Source organism: Lepidochelys kempii, chromosome 8, assembly GCF_965140265.1.
Source record: "Lepidochelys kempii isolate rLepKem1 chromosome 8, rLepKem1.hap2, whole genome shotgun sequence".
In the NCBI taxonomy this organism is placed as follows: Eukaryota; Metazoa; Chordata; order Testudines; family Cheloniidae; genus Lepidochelys; species Lepidochelys kempii.
This window is the reverse complement of record NC_133263.1, coordinates 15,970,218-15,986,410: the sequence shown is the minus strand read 5'-3', so window position 1 is coordinate 15,986,410 and position 16,193 is coordinate 15,970,218. Positions and strand designations below refer to the sequence as shown.

The window sequence follows — 16,193 nt, the reverse complement described above, 5'->3', positions numbered from 1 at the left end:
CATTTTTAAGCTCATCTGCCCACACTACAACAGCCATTGAGAAGCAGATAGATGGCACAGATACCCTAAAGGCTGACATCAAAGTTTACATTTTATCTGATGAATGATTTTATTCTTCTGCTTGTTGGTTCCTTGAGAAGAAACTTGCTTTCCATAAGGATTGCTGTATTTTTAGTTAGAGATGCCTTTGTAAAGGTAACCCAGACTTTAGGAACCAAATCCAATTCTGAAGCTGCTAATTAGACTTCGTCTTACTTGGGCACTTCCATTCTGTGTTAATATCTCCAAGGGAGAGATGCAGATAATTCTCCTATGGTTTGGAAAGGAAGTACTTTTTGGTGATCAGAGTGCTATTATCCTGCTGTTTCCTCTGCTGAGGGAGGATGAGTCCCAAGTGTAAGTAGGGCTTATATCCTCAAAGGGAGGAAGGAAATGTTTCAGGTGGCTGGGACTAACCCCTCCCAGCAGCCAGTAGACTCCAGAAATTCTCCTCCATTCTCCAACCCTTTGCAAGGATCAACACTTCCTGAACCAGTGAAAAAACTAGCACAGCAGCACATGTGTATCTGCCAACCCTGTGTCCAATGCCTTAGATTTCCGCAGCAAGCTGGAGTTCTTAAATCAGGAGAGAAAACTCTGGCACACAGAACATCCTTCTGCCAACACACTGCTTGTCGCTCATAACGACTCACTTCAAGCACTCAAAGCTATCAAGCAAGATCACAGGCAAATCAGGAAGAGAATAAAGAGCCAGCTATATCAGAACCATTGCCATATGGACTTGTATTTCAAGGAGAAGAAATCTGCTAAAACTGTGAAAGATGGAAGGTGGTGGTGAACAAACTCTGTATTGGAGATCTCGCTTGAGAAAGACAATGACCAACAGGCTAGGCTATATTATTTGTATTAGAGTGGAACACGGAGTCCCCAGTCATTGAGAACTCATTGTGTTGGTTGCTGAAGTGACAATCCCTGGCTTAAAAAAAATTTACAGTCTCAGAGCTAGTCTCTTACTAAATAACCAATTACTTTTAAACACAGAATTCAATTTAAGTAGCATACTGATCCAACTCAAAACTTGGTATCCTAGTTTTCCAGTTTTAAGACTGACCCAAACATAGCAAAGAATTCCAAGGCCAATATAATTTGAATTGCCCAGGTAGCTGGAGGACAAGTGCTTTAGCTGTAGCCATCTGAAGAGATACCAATGATTTAGTTGCAGACATTCAGGGCACCAGATGGATTGACTGATTGGAGCAGATGACAAGAGCTTCAGAATAACCAATAGGTCTATAAAGCAATCCAGTACTACTGATATAAAGAACATAATACAAATCAGAAAAAGTTTAGCTGCTGTAAACAGTGTGCACACGATTTTTTTTTTAGCACACTGAATTCTTGACACTATTGTTAAAAAAAGGAGATACTGGTTACCTCATACAGTGGTGTTTTTACCATTTAAGGTGGTCTCAGATGTCCTTCAAAGTCTTGTGCTTTGACGTAGGCAGCCTTCATTAACTGATTTATTAACCACTCCCCAAATGCCACATGACCCAAGAATTGAGATATTAGCCTTTGATTAACTTACTTTACTGTTTCTGGTGGCAAAAAATGCACAGCAAGCTTTTCTTTAGGAGTTTGTATTATATAATTAAATTGTCCCCCTCCTACCAACCTTACATGCATTTTTTTACAACTTTAACCATTTTCACCGAAAGCACTAACTTGCAAGACATTAGATAGGTACTCAAACTAACATGATGAGTGCAATAATAAATACCTAGGTTATGGGTTCTGAAACTTTCCAGCGTTGGTTCATAAAGCAAGTTTTCTAAAATGTAGCCATATTCCCTATTTGCAATTGTAGAACATCCCTGTAGGAAGTTACAGCAGATGCTCATTGGGGAAAGGTGCGTTTATTTTTAGCTGTCTTTAGTGCAGTTAGTTTTGCCCTTGGAGAAAGTTAGCCATACTATCTCCTTTTGCTGTTCATAATACCTCACCCTCTCCTCTGACTTTCTCCAGCTAGAAATGAGGAGAGTCAGCACCTTGTGACCAGCAGAGTCTGTTCAGACCACAGTTTGTAAGACTATGGTCTAGATAAAGGTAAAAGTACCATTCAGTTAATTTACCTCATTCTCAATGAATAAGTTCAGCATATCCTTCCCTATCTGCCACAGCAACCGATTCTCAATGGGAAGGTCCACTGTACTAGTCTTTACTTTAGCCTTCTTGGCTTGAGGAGGTTGATCCATTTTCTTGTCTTTTGATCCAGCCTGAGATGTCTGCATTAAAAAAAACAAACCACACACACCATGCAGAGTGCAATAGTCACTAAAGGGACACCCAATTCAAGTCACATTTGTCTTAATTTTTTTTATTACAATGTTGATTAACATTTTAAGTTACTAGAGCAAACTATCAGTCAGTGCTGCTTCATTTCTTCTGAATGGAATTCTCAGCTGCTTTGAAATTCTGTGACAGTCTATAGATTTTGCAGCTCTCTAGTTTGGTAGCAACAAAACTCTGCTACAACTTCACTTATATTAAAAATAAAGACTTGTTTAAATACTGAACTGAATGCAATCAATACAATAGCCTTGTGCTATTTATTTTAAAATTAAATTTTGTTTTATGCGGCTGCAAATTTTCTGTTTTAAACACATCACATATTTCTGTATCAAAAGTAAAACTACATGGTACAAATTGTTCGGAGAAATTTGTGGTTTTGGCAGCTGAGTAGCAGATAGTGGGAACATTTGGTACTAGGAGTGTAGCTGGAGACTGGGCTAAGCACATTTTTGCTTAAATGGTGACCAGTTAGAGTTAACATCGACATTTGTCAGTTTAGTGTTTGGAGTGAACAATCCTTTCAAATGAATGGGGCAGTTCACACAGCTTGAAACAGTAGCTCTGAGATACCTGCAGTCTCAGGGAGACACCATTGCATCAATTTATACTCTGTTCATATTTTTAAGGCACTAGTCGCAACCAGGAGAACTAGAAATACTTAAGTGAAAGCTTAGTTTCCAGAGCTTAGTTCTCTGGTAAGGGGTGGAGAATGGGTCCTCATTATACATTACAGAGCAAACATTCAAGAAGGCAAAATGCTCCAACCAGATGAGCTAAGCAGACAGTAAGACATCAAATACACTTAGTACCTCCATTTCTTCAGACTCTGCTTTACTGTCAGCTTGTACTGGCTGCTGCTCTTCATTCTTTTGTTGCTCTTCCTGGTCGACTTGCATCTTCTGAAATTAGAAGAAAACACTTAAAAGTAGAGCTAAATCTCAAATACTTGTTTAATATGACTCAGTGTATAACCAATTTAAATTTCTGGACTGGTTACTGTACTTGTAGAGTTAGTACTCTTCAGGTCCTGCAGTGAAGATTTAACTCCATAAAAATCTAGATTTAGTTCAAGTGAAACTAGAAACTGTAACAGGGTTAATTAAGCCTTTGCACTTAACCTTTATTGATAAACATTTGTCATACTGAGATTTCTAATACATATTAGCACAATTGTTTTGTACTTGTTTTTAAAAACAATAGTTACTTACCCTACAGTAACAGCGATTCTTCAAGACGTGCTGTCCACACAAATGCCACTCTCCATACACATGCAGATGAGATTGGATTATTTTGGCCAAGAGTGACCATTGAGGCCTGGTCTTCCCTCGAACCCCCCCACTCAAGGGTTTAAAGGGCAGGAGGCCCAACTGTCTTAGTTCCTTCACCAATACTGACTCCCCTAGGAATAGGATTCTGTCGTCAAGGGGAAGGAGGGAAGATTGTGGAATCTCTGATAACACATCTCTTAAGAACTACAATTACTGTTAGTAAATAACTGTTCTTTCTTCAAGCCACTGTCCACACAGATTCCACTCTTGGTGACTATTACAGTTGTCTAATTGCTAGGAGGTGGCTTAAGCTGCATATAGCTTATCAAGGTTCCTTCCCCACTCCGAACTCTAGGGTACAAATGTGGGGACCTGCATGAAAGACCTGCTAAGCTTATTTATCATCATCATCTTAGGTTAAAAACTTCCCCAAGGTACAAACTTTGCCTTGTCCTTGAACCCTATGCTGCCACCACCAAGCGTGTTAAACAAAGAACAGGGAAAGAGCCCACTTGGAGACGTCTTCCCCCAAAATAACCCCCCCATCCCCCAAGCCCTACACCCCCTTTCCTGGGGAAGGCTTGATAATAATCACAGCTTATTTTACCAGCCATTTAACAAAAGAAAATCTAACGCATTGTCTAGCTAGATTACTTAGCTAACAGTTGTAAGGCTGCATTCCTGATCTGTTCCCGGCAAAAGCATCACACAGACAGACGAACCCTTTGTTTCTCCCCCCTCCCGATTTGAAAGTATCTTGTCTCCTCATTGGTCATTTTGGTCCGGTGCCAGCAAGGTTATCTTAGCTTCTTAACCCTTTACCAGTGAAAAGGTTTTGCCTCTGGCCAGGAGGGATTTTATAGCACTGTATATAGAAAGGTGGTTACCCTACCCTTTATTTTTATGACATGCCCCCCAAATCACAGATAGGGTGAAAACACTGACTGATTTCTTCCTGGAGCTCTAGGAGAAAACAGAGTTAATAAGACACATACACCTCTAAATATACTACCAACTGTATGAAGACTAACAATATTTTCCAGATCTCAAGGACGATTTTAACCAGTTGATTCTAGGAAACTTTCACAGGAGAGTGCATCAGCCATGCTGTTAGAAGCTCCTGAAATGTGTTGTATGTCAAAATCAAAATCTTAGAGAGCTAAACTCCACCGAAGAAGTTTTTTGTCATTTCCCTTGGTGGTATGAAGCCACTGTAGTGCAGCATGGTCGGTTTGCAGGTGGAAACGCCGTCCCCAAACGTACGGGCGTAGCTTTTCCAGAGCGTAGACGATGGCGTAACATTCCTTTTCACTGATTGACCAGTGGCTTTCCCTTTCAGACAGCTTCTTGCTGAAAACACAAGAGGATGGAACTCTTGATTGGTCCTTCCTGCATTAAGACTGCTCCCACACCATGCTCAGACGCATCTGTGGTTACTAGGAATGGTTTGTCAAAGTCTGGGGCCTTTAGCACAGGGTCAGTCATGAGTGTCGCTTTAAGCTAGTTAAAGGCCTTCCAACACTCTTCAGTCAACTGAACTGCATTTGGCTGTTTCTTTTTGGTTAGGTCTGCCAGTAGGGTGGCAATTTGGCTGTATTGCGGTACAAATCGCCTGTAATATCCAGCCAAGCCTAAGAAGGAGTGGACCTGTTTCTTTGACTTTGGGACAGGCCACTTTCGGATAGCATCCACTTGGCCTGTAGGGGGTTGACAGTTCCTTGACCCACCTTGTGTCCAAGGTAAGTCACTCTGTTTAGGCCTATTTAACACTTCTTAGCCTTAACAGTTAGTCCTGCCTCCCTTATGCGTTCAAAAGACTTTTTGTAGATGTTCCAGGTGTTCTGCCCAGGAATCCGAAAATATGGCCACATCGTCAAGGTAGGCGACTGCATATTCTCCCAATCCCGCTAGGAGACCATCTACAAGTCTTTGGAAGGTGGCGGGTGCGTTCCGCAGCCCAAAAGGGAGCACATTAAATTCATACAGCCTGACATGTGTGATGAAGGCTGACCTTTCCTTGGCGGATTCATCTAGCGGTACCTGCCAGTACCCCTTGGTTAAGTCCAAGGTAGAGATGAACTGGGCCCATCCCAGGTTCTCCAATAGTTCATATGTGTGTGGCAGTGGATAGTTGTCTGGGCGAGTTACAGCATTTAGCTTACGTTTTTCCATGGACTGCCGTATCTCCCCATCTGGTTTGGGAACTAGAACCACTGGAGATGCCCATGCACTGCCAGAGGGGCGGATTACACCCATCTGTAGCATATCCTGGATCTCCCGTTCTATAGCAGTTGTAGCTTGAGGAGACCCCTGGTAAGGTTGGACTTTAATTGGGTGAGCATTACCTGTGTCAATGGAGTGGTATGCCTGTTCAGTCAGTCCTGGGGTGGCTGTGAACGTCGGCGCGTAGCTAGTGCACAGCTCCTTGATCTGCTGTCGCTGCATACGCCCAAGGGTCATGGAGAGGTTCACCTGTTCCACGCCACCACCACTTTTCCCTTCGTAGTAGACACCTTCAGGCCACTGTCATCTCCTCCCTGGGCTGTAAACTGACAAACCTTTAATTCTCTGGATCAATTAGAAGAGGTGAGAAGTGGTGGGTTGCTCCGTGCTGCCGTCCAAGCTTTCTGGAGGCTTTCACCTGCTTCCTGTTCAGTCTGGAACTGTTCCCTTGATGCTGGAGATATCAGTTCCTCATTGGATTGTGGACCTAGGCTTGGCCCCTCTGGAAGCGATGCAGGTGATGGGGCTGTTTCCGTTGATGGTGAACTATACTGGGGTTCAGGCTCCAGCTGAGCCTCTTATGGAGGGTTATCTGCTGCTGCCAGTCCAGGTTTGGTGTGGCCCTCTGATGTTGGGGTTGCAAGTACTGGATTTAGTGCTGGCAATGGTTCTGGTTGTTCTGCTTGTTCCGGTTCCAGACAGAGCCAGTCTCAGGTCTCTGACTGGATCCACGACTGCCGTTCCAGATGTTGGCATGGGGTCTGGTCCCATCACCTCTGACTGGGTCCCGGTAGAAGTTTTCGGAACCGAGCTAGGTGTGACAGCTTGCTTAGCCTGGCTGCGGGTGACCATTCCCACCCACTTGGCTAGCTTCACATGATTGGCCAAGTCTTCCCCCAATAGCATGGGGATGGGATAATCATCATAGGCTGCAAGAGTCCACATGCCGGACCAGCCCTTGTACTGGGCTGGCAACTTGGCTGTAGGCAAGTCAAAAGAGTTTGACTTGAAAGGTTGAATTGTCACTTGGACCTCTGGGTTGATTAAATTGGGGTCCACTAAGGAAGCATGGATAGCCAAAACTTGTGCTCCGGCGTCCCTCCATGCAGTAACCTTCTTCCCGCTCACACTCACACAGTTTCCCTCCGCTCTCAGGGTATCTGGGAGGTATCTGGGCCAGAGGACCTCTACAGTTCATTACACTGGAATCACACATCTGTTGGGATTCTTGGGGCAGTTGGCCTTTACATGCCCCGGCTCGTTACATTTAAAACACTGTCCAGCTGACGGGTCATTGGGGTGAGGCAGGTTGCTGGAGAACGGTGTGGCGGGACGATAAGGTGTCTGGAGTGCTCCTTGGGGTGTAGCTGGGGCCTTGGGCTGCCCCCAGTAGTAGGGTGTGGTCTGAGGTTGTCCCTTCTGGTATCCGCTCCAACTGTGACCAGGGTTGTTTCTCTCTCCTCCCTCCACCCATTTTGTTCCGGTTTGCCCCGCCTCTCTGGCGGTCTGGGACTGCTTGTATTGATCAGCATAAGCAGCAAGACTTTCTGCTGAGTCCATTTTCTTATCCCATAAACACTGTTTTATATCCTCCCTTGGACATATTCAGGAATTGTTCCTGAGTCATCAAATCACACATTCCTTCAAAGCTAGTTACCCCACTTCCTTTGACCCATTTATCTAACAGATCCTTCATCTGGTTTATATAAGCCACATTACTTAGTCCAGGTCCTCTCTTAAGGGCTCTAAATTTTACTCTGCAAGTTTCAGGTGTAACTTGAAATTGCTTTAAAACCAAATCCTTGAATTTATTATAGTCAGAAGCCTCATCAATAGGCATCTTATTGAATATGTTCAGAGCTCTTCCAGTCAATTTTGCAACCAATGTGGCCATCTTGTGAGCTTCAGGAATTTTATGGAGTGTGCACAGTCTCTCAAAGGCGAGAAAATATTCAGCAATATCACTAGATTCATCATACTGTGGACATAGTCGCTCCCATTTGGGGATTGTTGGGGAAGGATTGTTAGGGTTATCTGGTATATTCTGCTGAGCCTTTGCCTTCTCCATCTCCTGTGCATGCTTCCTCTTTTTCCTTCTCCTCCAGTTCTTTTTCCCCTTGCCTCCACAGCTCACCTGGAGGCAGCCTCCTGGGCTTTTTCTGCCTCTTATGCTGCATCCACGCTGGTTAACTCCAGTTTGTGCTATGCCTTGGTTTCCGTCATCCTAGCATCTCTGTTTTTAACTAACTTTACACCCAAGAGTTAGAAAGAAAACCACAAAACAAAACAAAACACCCCGGCTTGTAAAATTGTGCTGTAACGTGATACCTACGTTCTCCGATAGCTATTCTCAGCCTACAGAAAAATCCTTTATTTAAAAAAAAAAACAAGAAAAACTAATACCCCTTTCTCCAGGCAAATAGACAGAAAACCCTCTAGCTGCTCTCAGCTTAAAAGAAAAAAAACGTCCTCAGGTCTGTAAAAAACTTGTGAATTTCCCTGCAGGAGGTTAACTACCCTGCCTTTAGGTAGAGAAAACTCCAGCTCAAAAAAGAAAAATCCCTTTGTAAAAAAAACCAAAACACTTATGTCTCCAGGCAAAGAATCTACAGCTGCAATTCTCTTTTACAAAACCGTTTAAAATCCTGCTGTGCTTCTGGTTCAAAATGATCTCAAAAAAAAAATCTCAAAATGATCCCACCGCTCTGCCACCATGTCAAGGTTCCTTCCACACTCTGAACTCTAGGGTACAGATGTGGGGACCTGCATGAGAGACCCGCTAAGCTTATTTTTACCATCTTAGGTTAAAAACTTCCCCAAGGTACAAACTTTGCCTTGTCCTTGAACCCTATGCTGCCACCACCAAGCGTGTTAAACAAAGAACAGGGAAAGAGCCCACTTGGAGACGTCTTCCCCCAAAATATCCACGCCCCTCTTTCCTCCCCCCCAGCCCTACACCCCCTTTCCTGGGGAAGGCTGGATAAAAATCCTCACCATTTTGTACAGGTGAGCACAGACCCAAACCCTTGGATCTTAAGAACAAGGAAAATCAATCAGGTTCTTAAAATAAGAATTTTAATGGAAGAAAAGGTAAAAGAATCACCTCTGTAAAATCAGGATAGTAAATAACTTACAGGGTAATCAGATTCAAAACAGAGAATCCCTCTAGGCAAAACCTTAAGTTACAAAAAGACAAAAACAGGAATATACATTCCATTCAGCACATCATCTTTTACCAGCCATTAAACAAGAGGAAATCTAACGCATTTCTAGCTAGATTACTTACTAAGTAACAGTTGTAAGGCTGCATTCCTGATCTGTTCCCGGCAAAAGCATCACAGAGACGAACCCTTTGTTTCCCCCCTCTCCCAATTTGAAAGTATCTTGTCTCCTCATTGGTCATTTTGGTCAGGTGCCAACTAGGTTATCTTAGCTTCTTAACCCTTTACCGGTGAAAGGGTTTTGCCTCTGGCCAGGAGGGATTTTATAGCACTGTATACAAAGAGGTGGTTACCCTTTCTTTATTTTTATGATATAGCTGCTCTACAAATTTGCTACAGGAATGTTCCTCAGCCATATGCTGCTTGAGTTCTAGTGGAATGAGCTCTAATATGGCTAAGTAGTTCTTGGCTAACTGATATCTCCTTATACTTGGAGACGCACTAGGACAACGGTTCTCAAACTGTGGGCCAGGGCCCCCAAAGTGGGTCACAGCCCCATTTTAATGGGGTCACCAGAGCTGGCTTAGATTTGCTGGGACCTGGGACCAAAGCCCTAGGGCTTCAGCCCTGGGCATCAGGCCTCAGGTTACAGGCCTCCTGCTAGGGCTCAGGCTTCAGTCTCCTCTCCTGGGGTTGCATAGTAATTTGTATTGTCCAAAGGGGGCCGTGGTGCAATGAAGTTTGAGAATCCCTGCATTATCCCTATCCCCTGCATTAGGATAACCTCCATGAGGACAGAGAATATAGCATAAACTACAAATAGTCAGCATGTTCCTGGATGATTTTTCAGTGCTCTTACTACATTAAGCATGTGACTGACGCCTACATTCTTCTGGGGGTTAAGTGAGGTTTAGGAACAAAAAACTAGAAATTGTTTATATGGAACTCTAAGACAATCTTTAGTAAAAACTAGGGTTGAGGTCTAAGAGTAATCCTGTCCTTATGAAATACTGTCTATTGAAGATTCAAGTCTCCCCTGCTCTCCTAGCTCATACAATGGCTACAAAAAGACAGCCTCCATTGAGAGATGGTACAGGGAACAGGTTGCTAAAGGTTCAAAGAAGGCACTATAAACTAAAACTATATTAAAGTCCAAAGAAGGAATGACTCCCAAACTAGGGGGAAAACAAGCAGGAGGCCCTTCAGGTCTCTTGCTGCTGTAGGATGGGGAAAATCCAGTGTGGCCCTGGATCCGGGGGCATTGTCCAGATATTGTTGCTAAAAGGACCCTTATGGAAGGGACAGAAAATCCAGATTGTTTACTAGCCCTGAAACAGTCCAGTATCACTGAGATTTGGACTTCAGCACCAACTTTCTCCCTTATTACCAAATAGAAAACCTCTCATTTAGCTTTGTAAGTCAGCCTGGTTATGGATTTCTTGCTTTGGAGCACAACATTGTTAACAGCCTCTTTCAGTGGATGTACCAAGGCTATCAGGGACAATGATGCTGGTTCAAGTGCAGGACCTGGCAGTTGTTCTGGAAGAGTATCAGTAAAAGCAGCTAAGGTTTTTGGGGAGCTACACTGAAAGATTCGTCAGATCTTAATACTAGAACTGCCTGACCTATGCTGGGTCTTTCAGTCCTGTGCCCTGCATCCTTGGTTTTCTCATGGGGATTGGTCGAAAGTTATACATCAAACCCAGTATTCAAGGGATGAGAAAGGCATCTGTTAGGAATCCTGAGCTTGCACACCCACCGGAATAGAATCTCTGACACTTGTTCTGATCTGTTGTAAATGGGTCTACTTTTGGAAATCCCCATTTGCAAAAGAGGCTCTATATACCTGAGTCGAATAGATACCTCAAATCATAGAAAAGCCTATTAAGCTGATTTGCCAAGGTGTTCTGAAGGCCAGGAAGGTGCAGAGCCACTGCTGTAATTTGGTTCAGAATGCACAGATTCCACAGATGTATGGTTTCCTGACAGAGTATGGACGATCTTGCTCCCTCATGCCTGTTGATGTGCATTGCTGTGATTCTGTCTATCCCCAGTTGTACCATGAAAAAGAGGCAGGAACCCTTTTCATGACGAACTGATGGCCCTGAGCTCTCGGACATTTATGTGGAGAAGAGCTTCCCGAGGGCCTTGAATTTGAAGGTCATCTAAATAAGTGGATGCATCCATCAGAGCCTTGGGTAGGGAAGTGTAGAGGATTTTCTGTTGCATACTTGAAAAGTGTCTTTCCACCGTTTAATTTGGAGAGGACTTCTGGTGGTACCACGACCCTGTTCTTCTGGTATCTCTTGGTAGGATGTACAGATTTCAATCACCCTTTCATGGAGCATAGGTGAAGTCTGGCATGCTGTGTGACATAATTGCATGAGACCTTAAAACTTTTACAAGTTTTATGCAGGGGGTGAGAACAAAACATTTCTCTTGGTCCTGTTAGGGTCTTGACATTTGCATCAAACCTACTACCTCATGGAAGCCCCAGACTGTAGGGTGGCAGGAGGAAGTGGCAGAGGACAGTAACTAGGGGAATTTGTTTCTTCCTCACCAGCTATAAGGATCTCTGTAGCTGACAAAAACTGGACAGAAGAGCACCATCTAAAAAGATGATTTATCATGTCTGCTTCCTCTTTGAGGTCAGGAAATAAGAGTCCTAAAAAGCCCAGTCATCCCTGAATCATTTAGGGAGCTGAAGGCTTCTTCTGTCCTGCCACTAGCCTGGTGTATCAGTGCCTCCAACACCTGGTCGTTTGGCAGGCACCTCAGTTTCTTGAGGAGAACTGACTATGGTCCCGGGTCCACCAATAAGTAACTTGACATTATATGAAGTTTCAGTGCAGAGATGGGACGTAATCAGCACTGAGGTGGAAAGTACTGGGGCTACTGTGAGTGACCCTCAGTGCCCAGGCTTTGAGTACCAAGGCACCAGGTGCTCGGGTCAGTGCCAAGGGATCAGTACCAATGGTAGTGTGGTCTGCTGATTTGGAGGGTAGTGTGTGTGTTGCCTTGGAAGTCAGAACCATCCTACGGTACTCCCAATATACTGAACTTGTCTAGAGGTGCTTACAGTCTACATGGACAGACAGCAAAACACTCACTCTTATGTACAAGTGCCAAGCACACTGTTGTATGCAGTGTTGTCATGGTCATGTCAGTCCAAGGATATTAAGAGAGAAAAGGTGGGTGAGGTAACATCTTTTATTGGACCAACCTCCCCTATATGCCAACCTCTTCATGGGCCACCTTGAAGAAGAATTTCTGGACAAGTGCATCAAGAATCCAGTGATATACACGATACATCAATTATATTTTCATAACAGAAAAATGTCCAACAAAAGATTACCTCACCCACCACCTTGTCTCTAAGCACACTGTTGGCATTTACCAAATACATGTTTACATTTTGCCCTTCTTTCATTTTCAATTATTCTCAGACACTTTGTGTCTGAGAGACACAAACTGCAGGAAAACATTTAAATCAAAACAAAAAAAAGCTCGGGGAAAAAAAAAAAAACCAAAAACAAAAACCTTGGAAGTTTCACAGAGAATAATATATATAACAAAAACATTTACAAAACAAGTTTTGCCTGCAAGCTACCAAATACTGTTCCTTAAACTAAAGATATTAGTTTTGTCTGTTTGTTCACTAACTAACCTGTAACAGTATTGTTGTGCAAGACTGGTATTCCCAAAATACAGAACTATTAAGTAGGATATAAAGATACAGCCCTGTATTCTCTTCCCTATCTATTTAGCAACGTTCTTAAATCTACAGCTGCATCACCAACCCAGTCCTTCGTCATGGGCTTTCCCTAGGCAGAGACTGACAAACGTGTGGTGATTTTTGTGATGTACAGAAATTGGGAAATAACAAACTATCCACTTATGAGTTGCCTATAATTTGGCCGTAGTTTCAGGAAAAGTCAAGGCTAATGCATTACATTTGCATGCTTCATCTAGACTATGATGCAAGTAACAATCTACACACTGTGTTCAAATCCATCTGATGCCTAAGCAGCAATGTGGGTGGAAAGGTATAACTGTTACTTGATCTGGTTTAGAGGGTTAATGCACTAGTCCTGGCGTTTTTCTGAAACTGAGACCAAATTATGAGCAATCAGTTTGTTCTCAGTTCCAAGTTCTTTCCTAGGTGACCTCCATAGCAATAAAATGGATTACCTCTTCCTCTTTTGCATGCTGGTCTGTTTCCATGGGCTCTTCATTCTCATCAGATTTGTGAACCTCTACTAAAGATGCACTGGAAACACTGAAAATACCATGGATGTTTACTCTAACTTTGACTTTCACTTTTGAACTGGATCCATCTGTTTGCGGCGTGACTTTTTGAACCAAAAATTGAGCTAAACATTCCAGGAGAGAGAAAAAAGGATATATTTACTCAAGATAAATAATCAAGTGTGAACATTTAGCAGATCTTGACTATTGCTGATAACAGACTGCAATTAAATCCAATTGTGGAAGTCATTTGCCAAAAATAACTGAACTAAATGATTTATTTTATTCAATTAGTCATAGTAACATTTACTGTGCTTTGCAATTTGTCCCTCATTTTCTGGATGCACTTAAAGTTTAGAAATGTGGCATTTGGAAAAATGGCTGTGGGTAGTTTTAGGAAACCTTTAGCTCTGCCCAAATACTAAACTATCTTTTTCCGTTGGCATATGTTTCTCCTCTAATTAATGTGGTTTGGGAGTTTAGAATTTTGTTCTCCACTCACATGGCTTTAAAACCCAATCTGAGTCATACAAAAACATGTAACCAAAAGATACTAATGTGCTAACACACCCTCAGTATCATAATTGTTAGAGTGGGATGGGAAAGTCCAACCTACAAGATCAAAAAGTTGATAACACTCCACGCACACACCCCAACTTTCTTTTCTAACTATATGGAGTTAGTTCTTATTTCTTCTTTCCCTTTGTTAAATACCTATAGCAGGATCTGGGTAAGGCAACTCCTTGGGAGTAGTATAGTAGGCCTCAAGAGTGAAAGGCTCCCTTCTGAAAAATGAGAGGACCTTGGAGAATGGAGCTGCATGATTCTTAGGGAAAACTTCACAGTTGCTGTGGAAGGAAGAGATATATGAAAGTAGGCAGCTGTTATAATATCTAGAAGGAAATATGCAACAAGACCTAGCAGAAGCACTAAAATGCCTCAAAGAGGTGGATACAGAGGCGACAACTTAAGTTTACTGCACAACATATGGCTTTACCTTGACCACCATTTTACCATAGACTCTCATTAGCAATGATACAAATTAAAGAATGTGTATATTTAAAAAGCTAAAGTATTTAACTAGACAAAAGCTAAAATGATTGCTTTTTACTGTTACCACCACAAGAGCAGTAATTGAAGTTTTGGCATTTAGGCTTTCAAAATTTTTACAATAAGTGAGTCAATCTGGTCTACTTTTCGGTAGCTTCCGTTTTGAGCCTTTTACGGGCATGCTAAAGATTTGGTAGTGTTAAATTCTTACCTTAACCCTTCCTCTGCTGGTGAATTCCATCTTAAAGAAATAGGGTATGGTACCAAATCTGTGATAGAAAATTCTCTCACTTTGAAAGCCGGGGACAAAATAGCACACTATAAGAAATAGCAGAAGAGTAAGTCCAATTGTACAGAATGAAAATACAAATAGCAGTAATACCAGACCTTTAGATTGTTTAATGACTATTACAAATATGTTAACTCCAAGTTAGACATCTAAATTTTTAAAATATCCTATTTGTTTTAATGGAGTCATGCGCTTTTGCTATAAACAACTTCAGGGACAGTCATGTTTTGTTTGTATTCATTTTAAGTGAATCAAATTTCTCCTCCAGTTGGTCACTCAAGATCATCTGGTGGCAAGTTTTCTGGTTCTGAATATTTTAATGGCTCCAATAAAATGTTTAGTGCTAACAAATGATGTAGGAGTCAAAAAACCCTAAATTAACAGGGATTTGTAAGGGGCATATCACCATGGTATTCAAGTGCCATACAACAATTAAAGTAAAGGCCCTTTCTCGAGAACAGCTAGAACAGATGTTTTACCCTTTACTAATGGCTGAAAAGAGAGTTGTCAAAAATGACAATTAGTGAGCACTTGAAACAATACATAGTATTTGCTTCAAGCTCATGTAATACGCAAGTTATTAGACCTTTAAACTTGTCTCTCTAGCAAAGACTCTAGCACTGCTCCAGGGTTGGATATAGCAAGTGTCACACCAATGTAGTTTTCATTTGCAAGAATTTAAGTCAAGCCATGTCATCTTATTCTTTACTTGAACTAGGTTTCACTTCTATAAAAAGATATGCAATACATTTAACTAAGCAACAATGCAATGTAATCTTGCTTTGCCTAATTTCATGATTACTCTTAATGTCAACCTGTTCTTAGTGTTAGTTCTACAGAAGAATTCAGCTATCTGCCAAGATACCAGTAAAAGTCTTGCAGTGGAAAAAATAATTTAATATTTTATGTATTTATATAGCATCTATTGTTTCCAGTCATAACTGGAACATATACCCAACTCTAGAGGATCATGCCAAGTTGTTAATTGTGCTGTCTGCCTCAGCCAGACATCTCAGTTGATCAGCCAACATAAACAGTCTATGCAGTGAGCCAATCTCACCCGTCCACTGCCCACTTCTTAATGTTCAATCAAATCACTTCTACAGCACATACGCACTTCAAAAGGTGAAATAAGTTTCACAATGCCTGATACTATAGCACAACATGCCCTCACTGACTGCAACAAAGAATAAGGAGACCCCTAGCATACAGGCAATTGTTTACCTGCAATGCACAGCCTCGTGTAACAGCCTCATCTGCATTCAAAGTTGTACTGACTTCTTTACCGAAAAATTTACTGATCCTCTCCTTTACAGCAGGGATTCTTGTAGTACCACCAACTATTTCTACTGCATAAATATCCTCCTTCTTTAACTCTAAAAAAAGTAGACATACATTAGCAACTTTGTGTTATGAAAATTCCTACACTAAATTAGCAGCATTTAGTGCCTCTTAAACAAGGAAGAAGGTATTGCACTTGATTACAATAAAATCTCTAGCCACCATTAAAAGTTTTGTACTCTCGGATATCAAAATATCCTATTTTACGCAGGGATTCTTTAAGGAAATTTTTATGCTACTTGTAACTGAACTGCTACATAA

General features: G+C 42.0%; 1 protein-coding gene across 1 annotated transcript in view; it reads right to left on the bottom strand.

Moving 5' to 3' along the window:
- HSPA4 (heat shock protein family A (Hsp70) member 4) overlaps window positions 1-16,193 on the bottom strand; it is a 39,315-nt gene that overhangs the window by 5,468 nt on the left and 17,654 nt on the right. The window contains exons 9-14 of the mRNA XM_073355688.1: window positions 15,816-15,967; window positions 14,514-14,620; window positions 13,967-14,100; window positions 13,196-13,377; window positions 3,162-3,251; window positions 2,133-2,285 (exon numbers count right to left, since the gene is read on the bottom strand). Coding sequence (XP_073211789.1) covers window positions 2,133-2,285; window positions 3,162-3,251; window positions 13,196-13,377; window positions 13,967-14,100; window positions 14,514-14,620; window positions 15,816-15,967 — 818 coding nt within the window. The remainder of the gene's footprint in view (window positions 1-2,132; window positions 2,286-3,161; window positions 3,252-13,195; window positions 13,378-13,966; window positions 14,101-14,513; window positions 14,621-15,815; window positions 15,968-16,193) is intronic.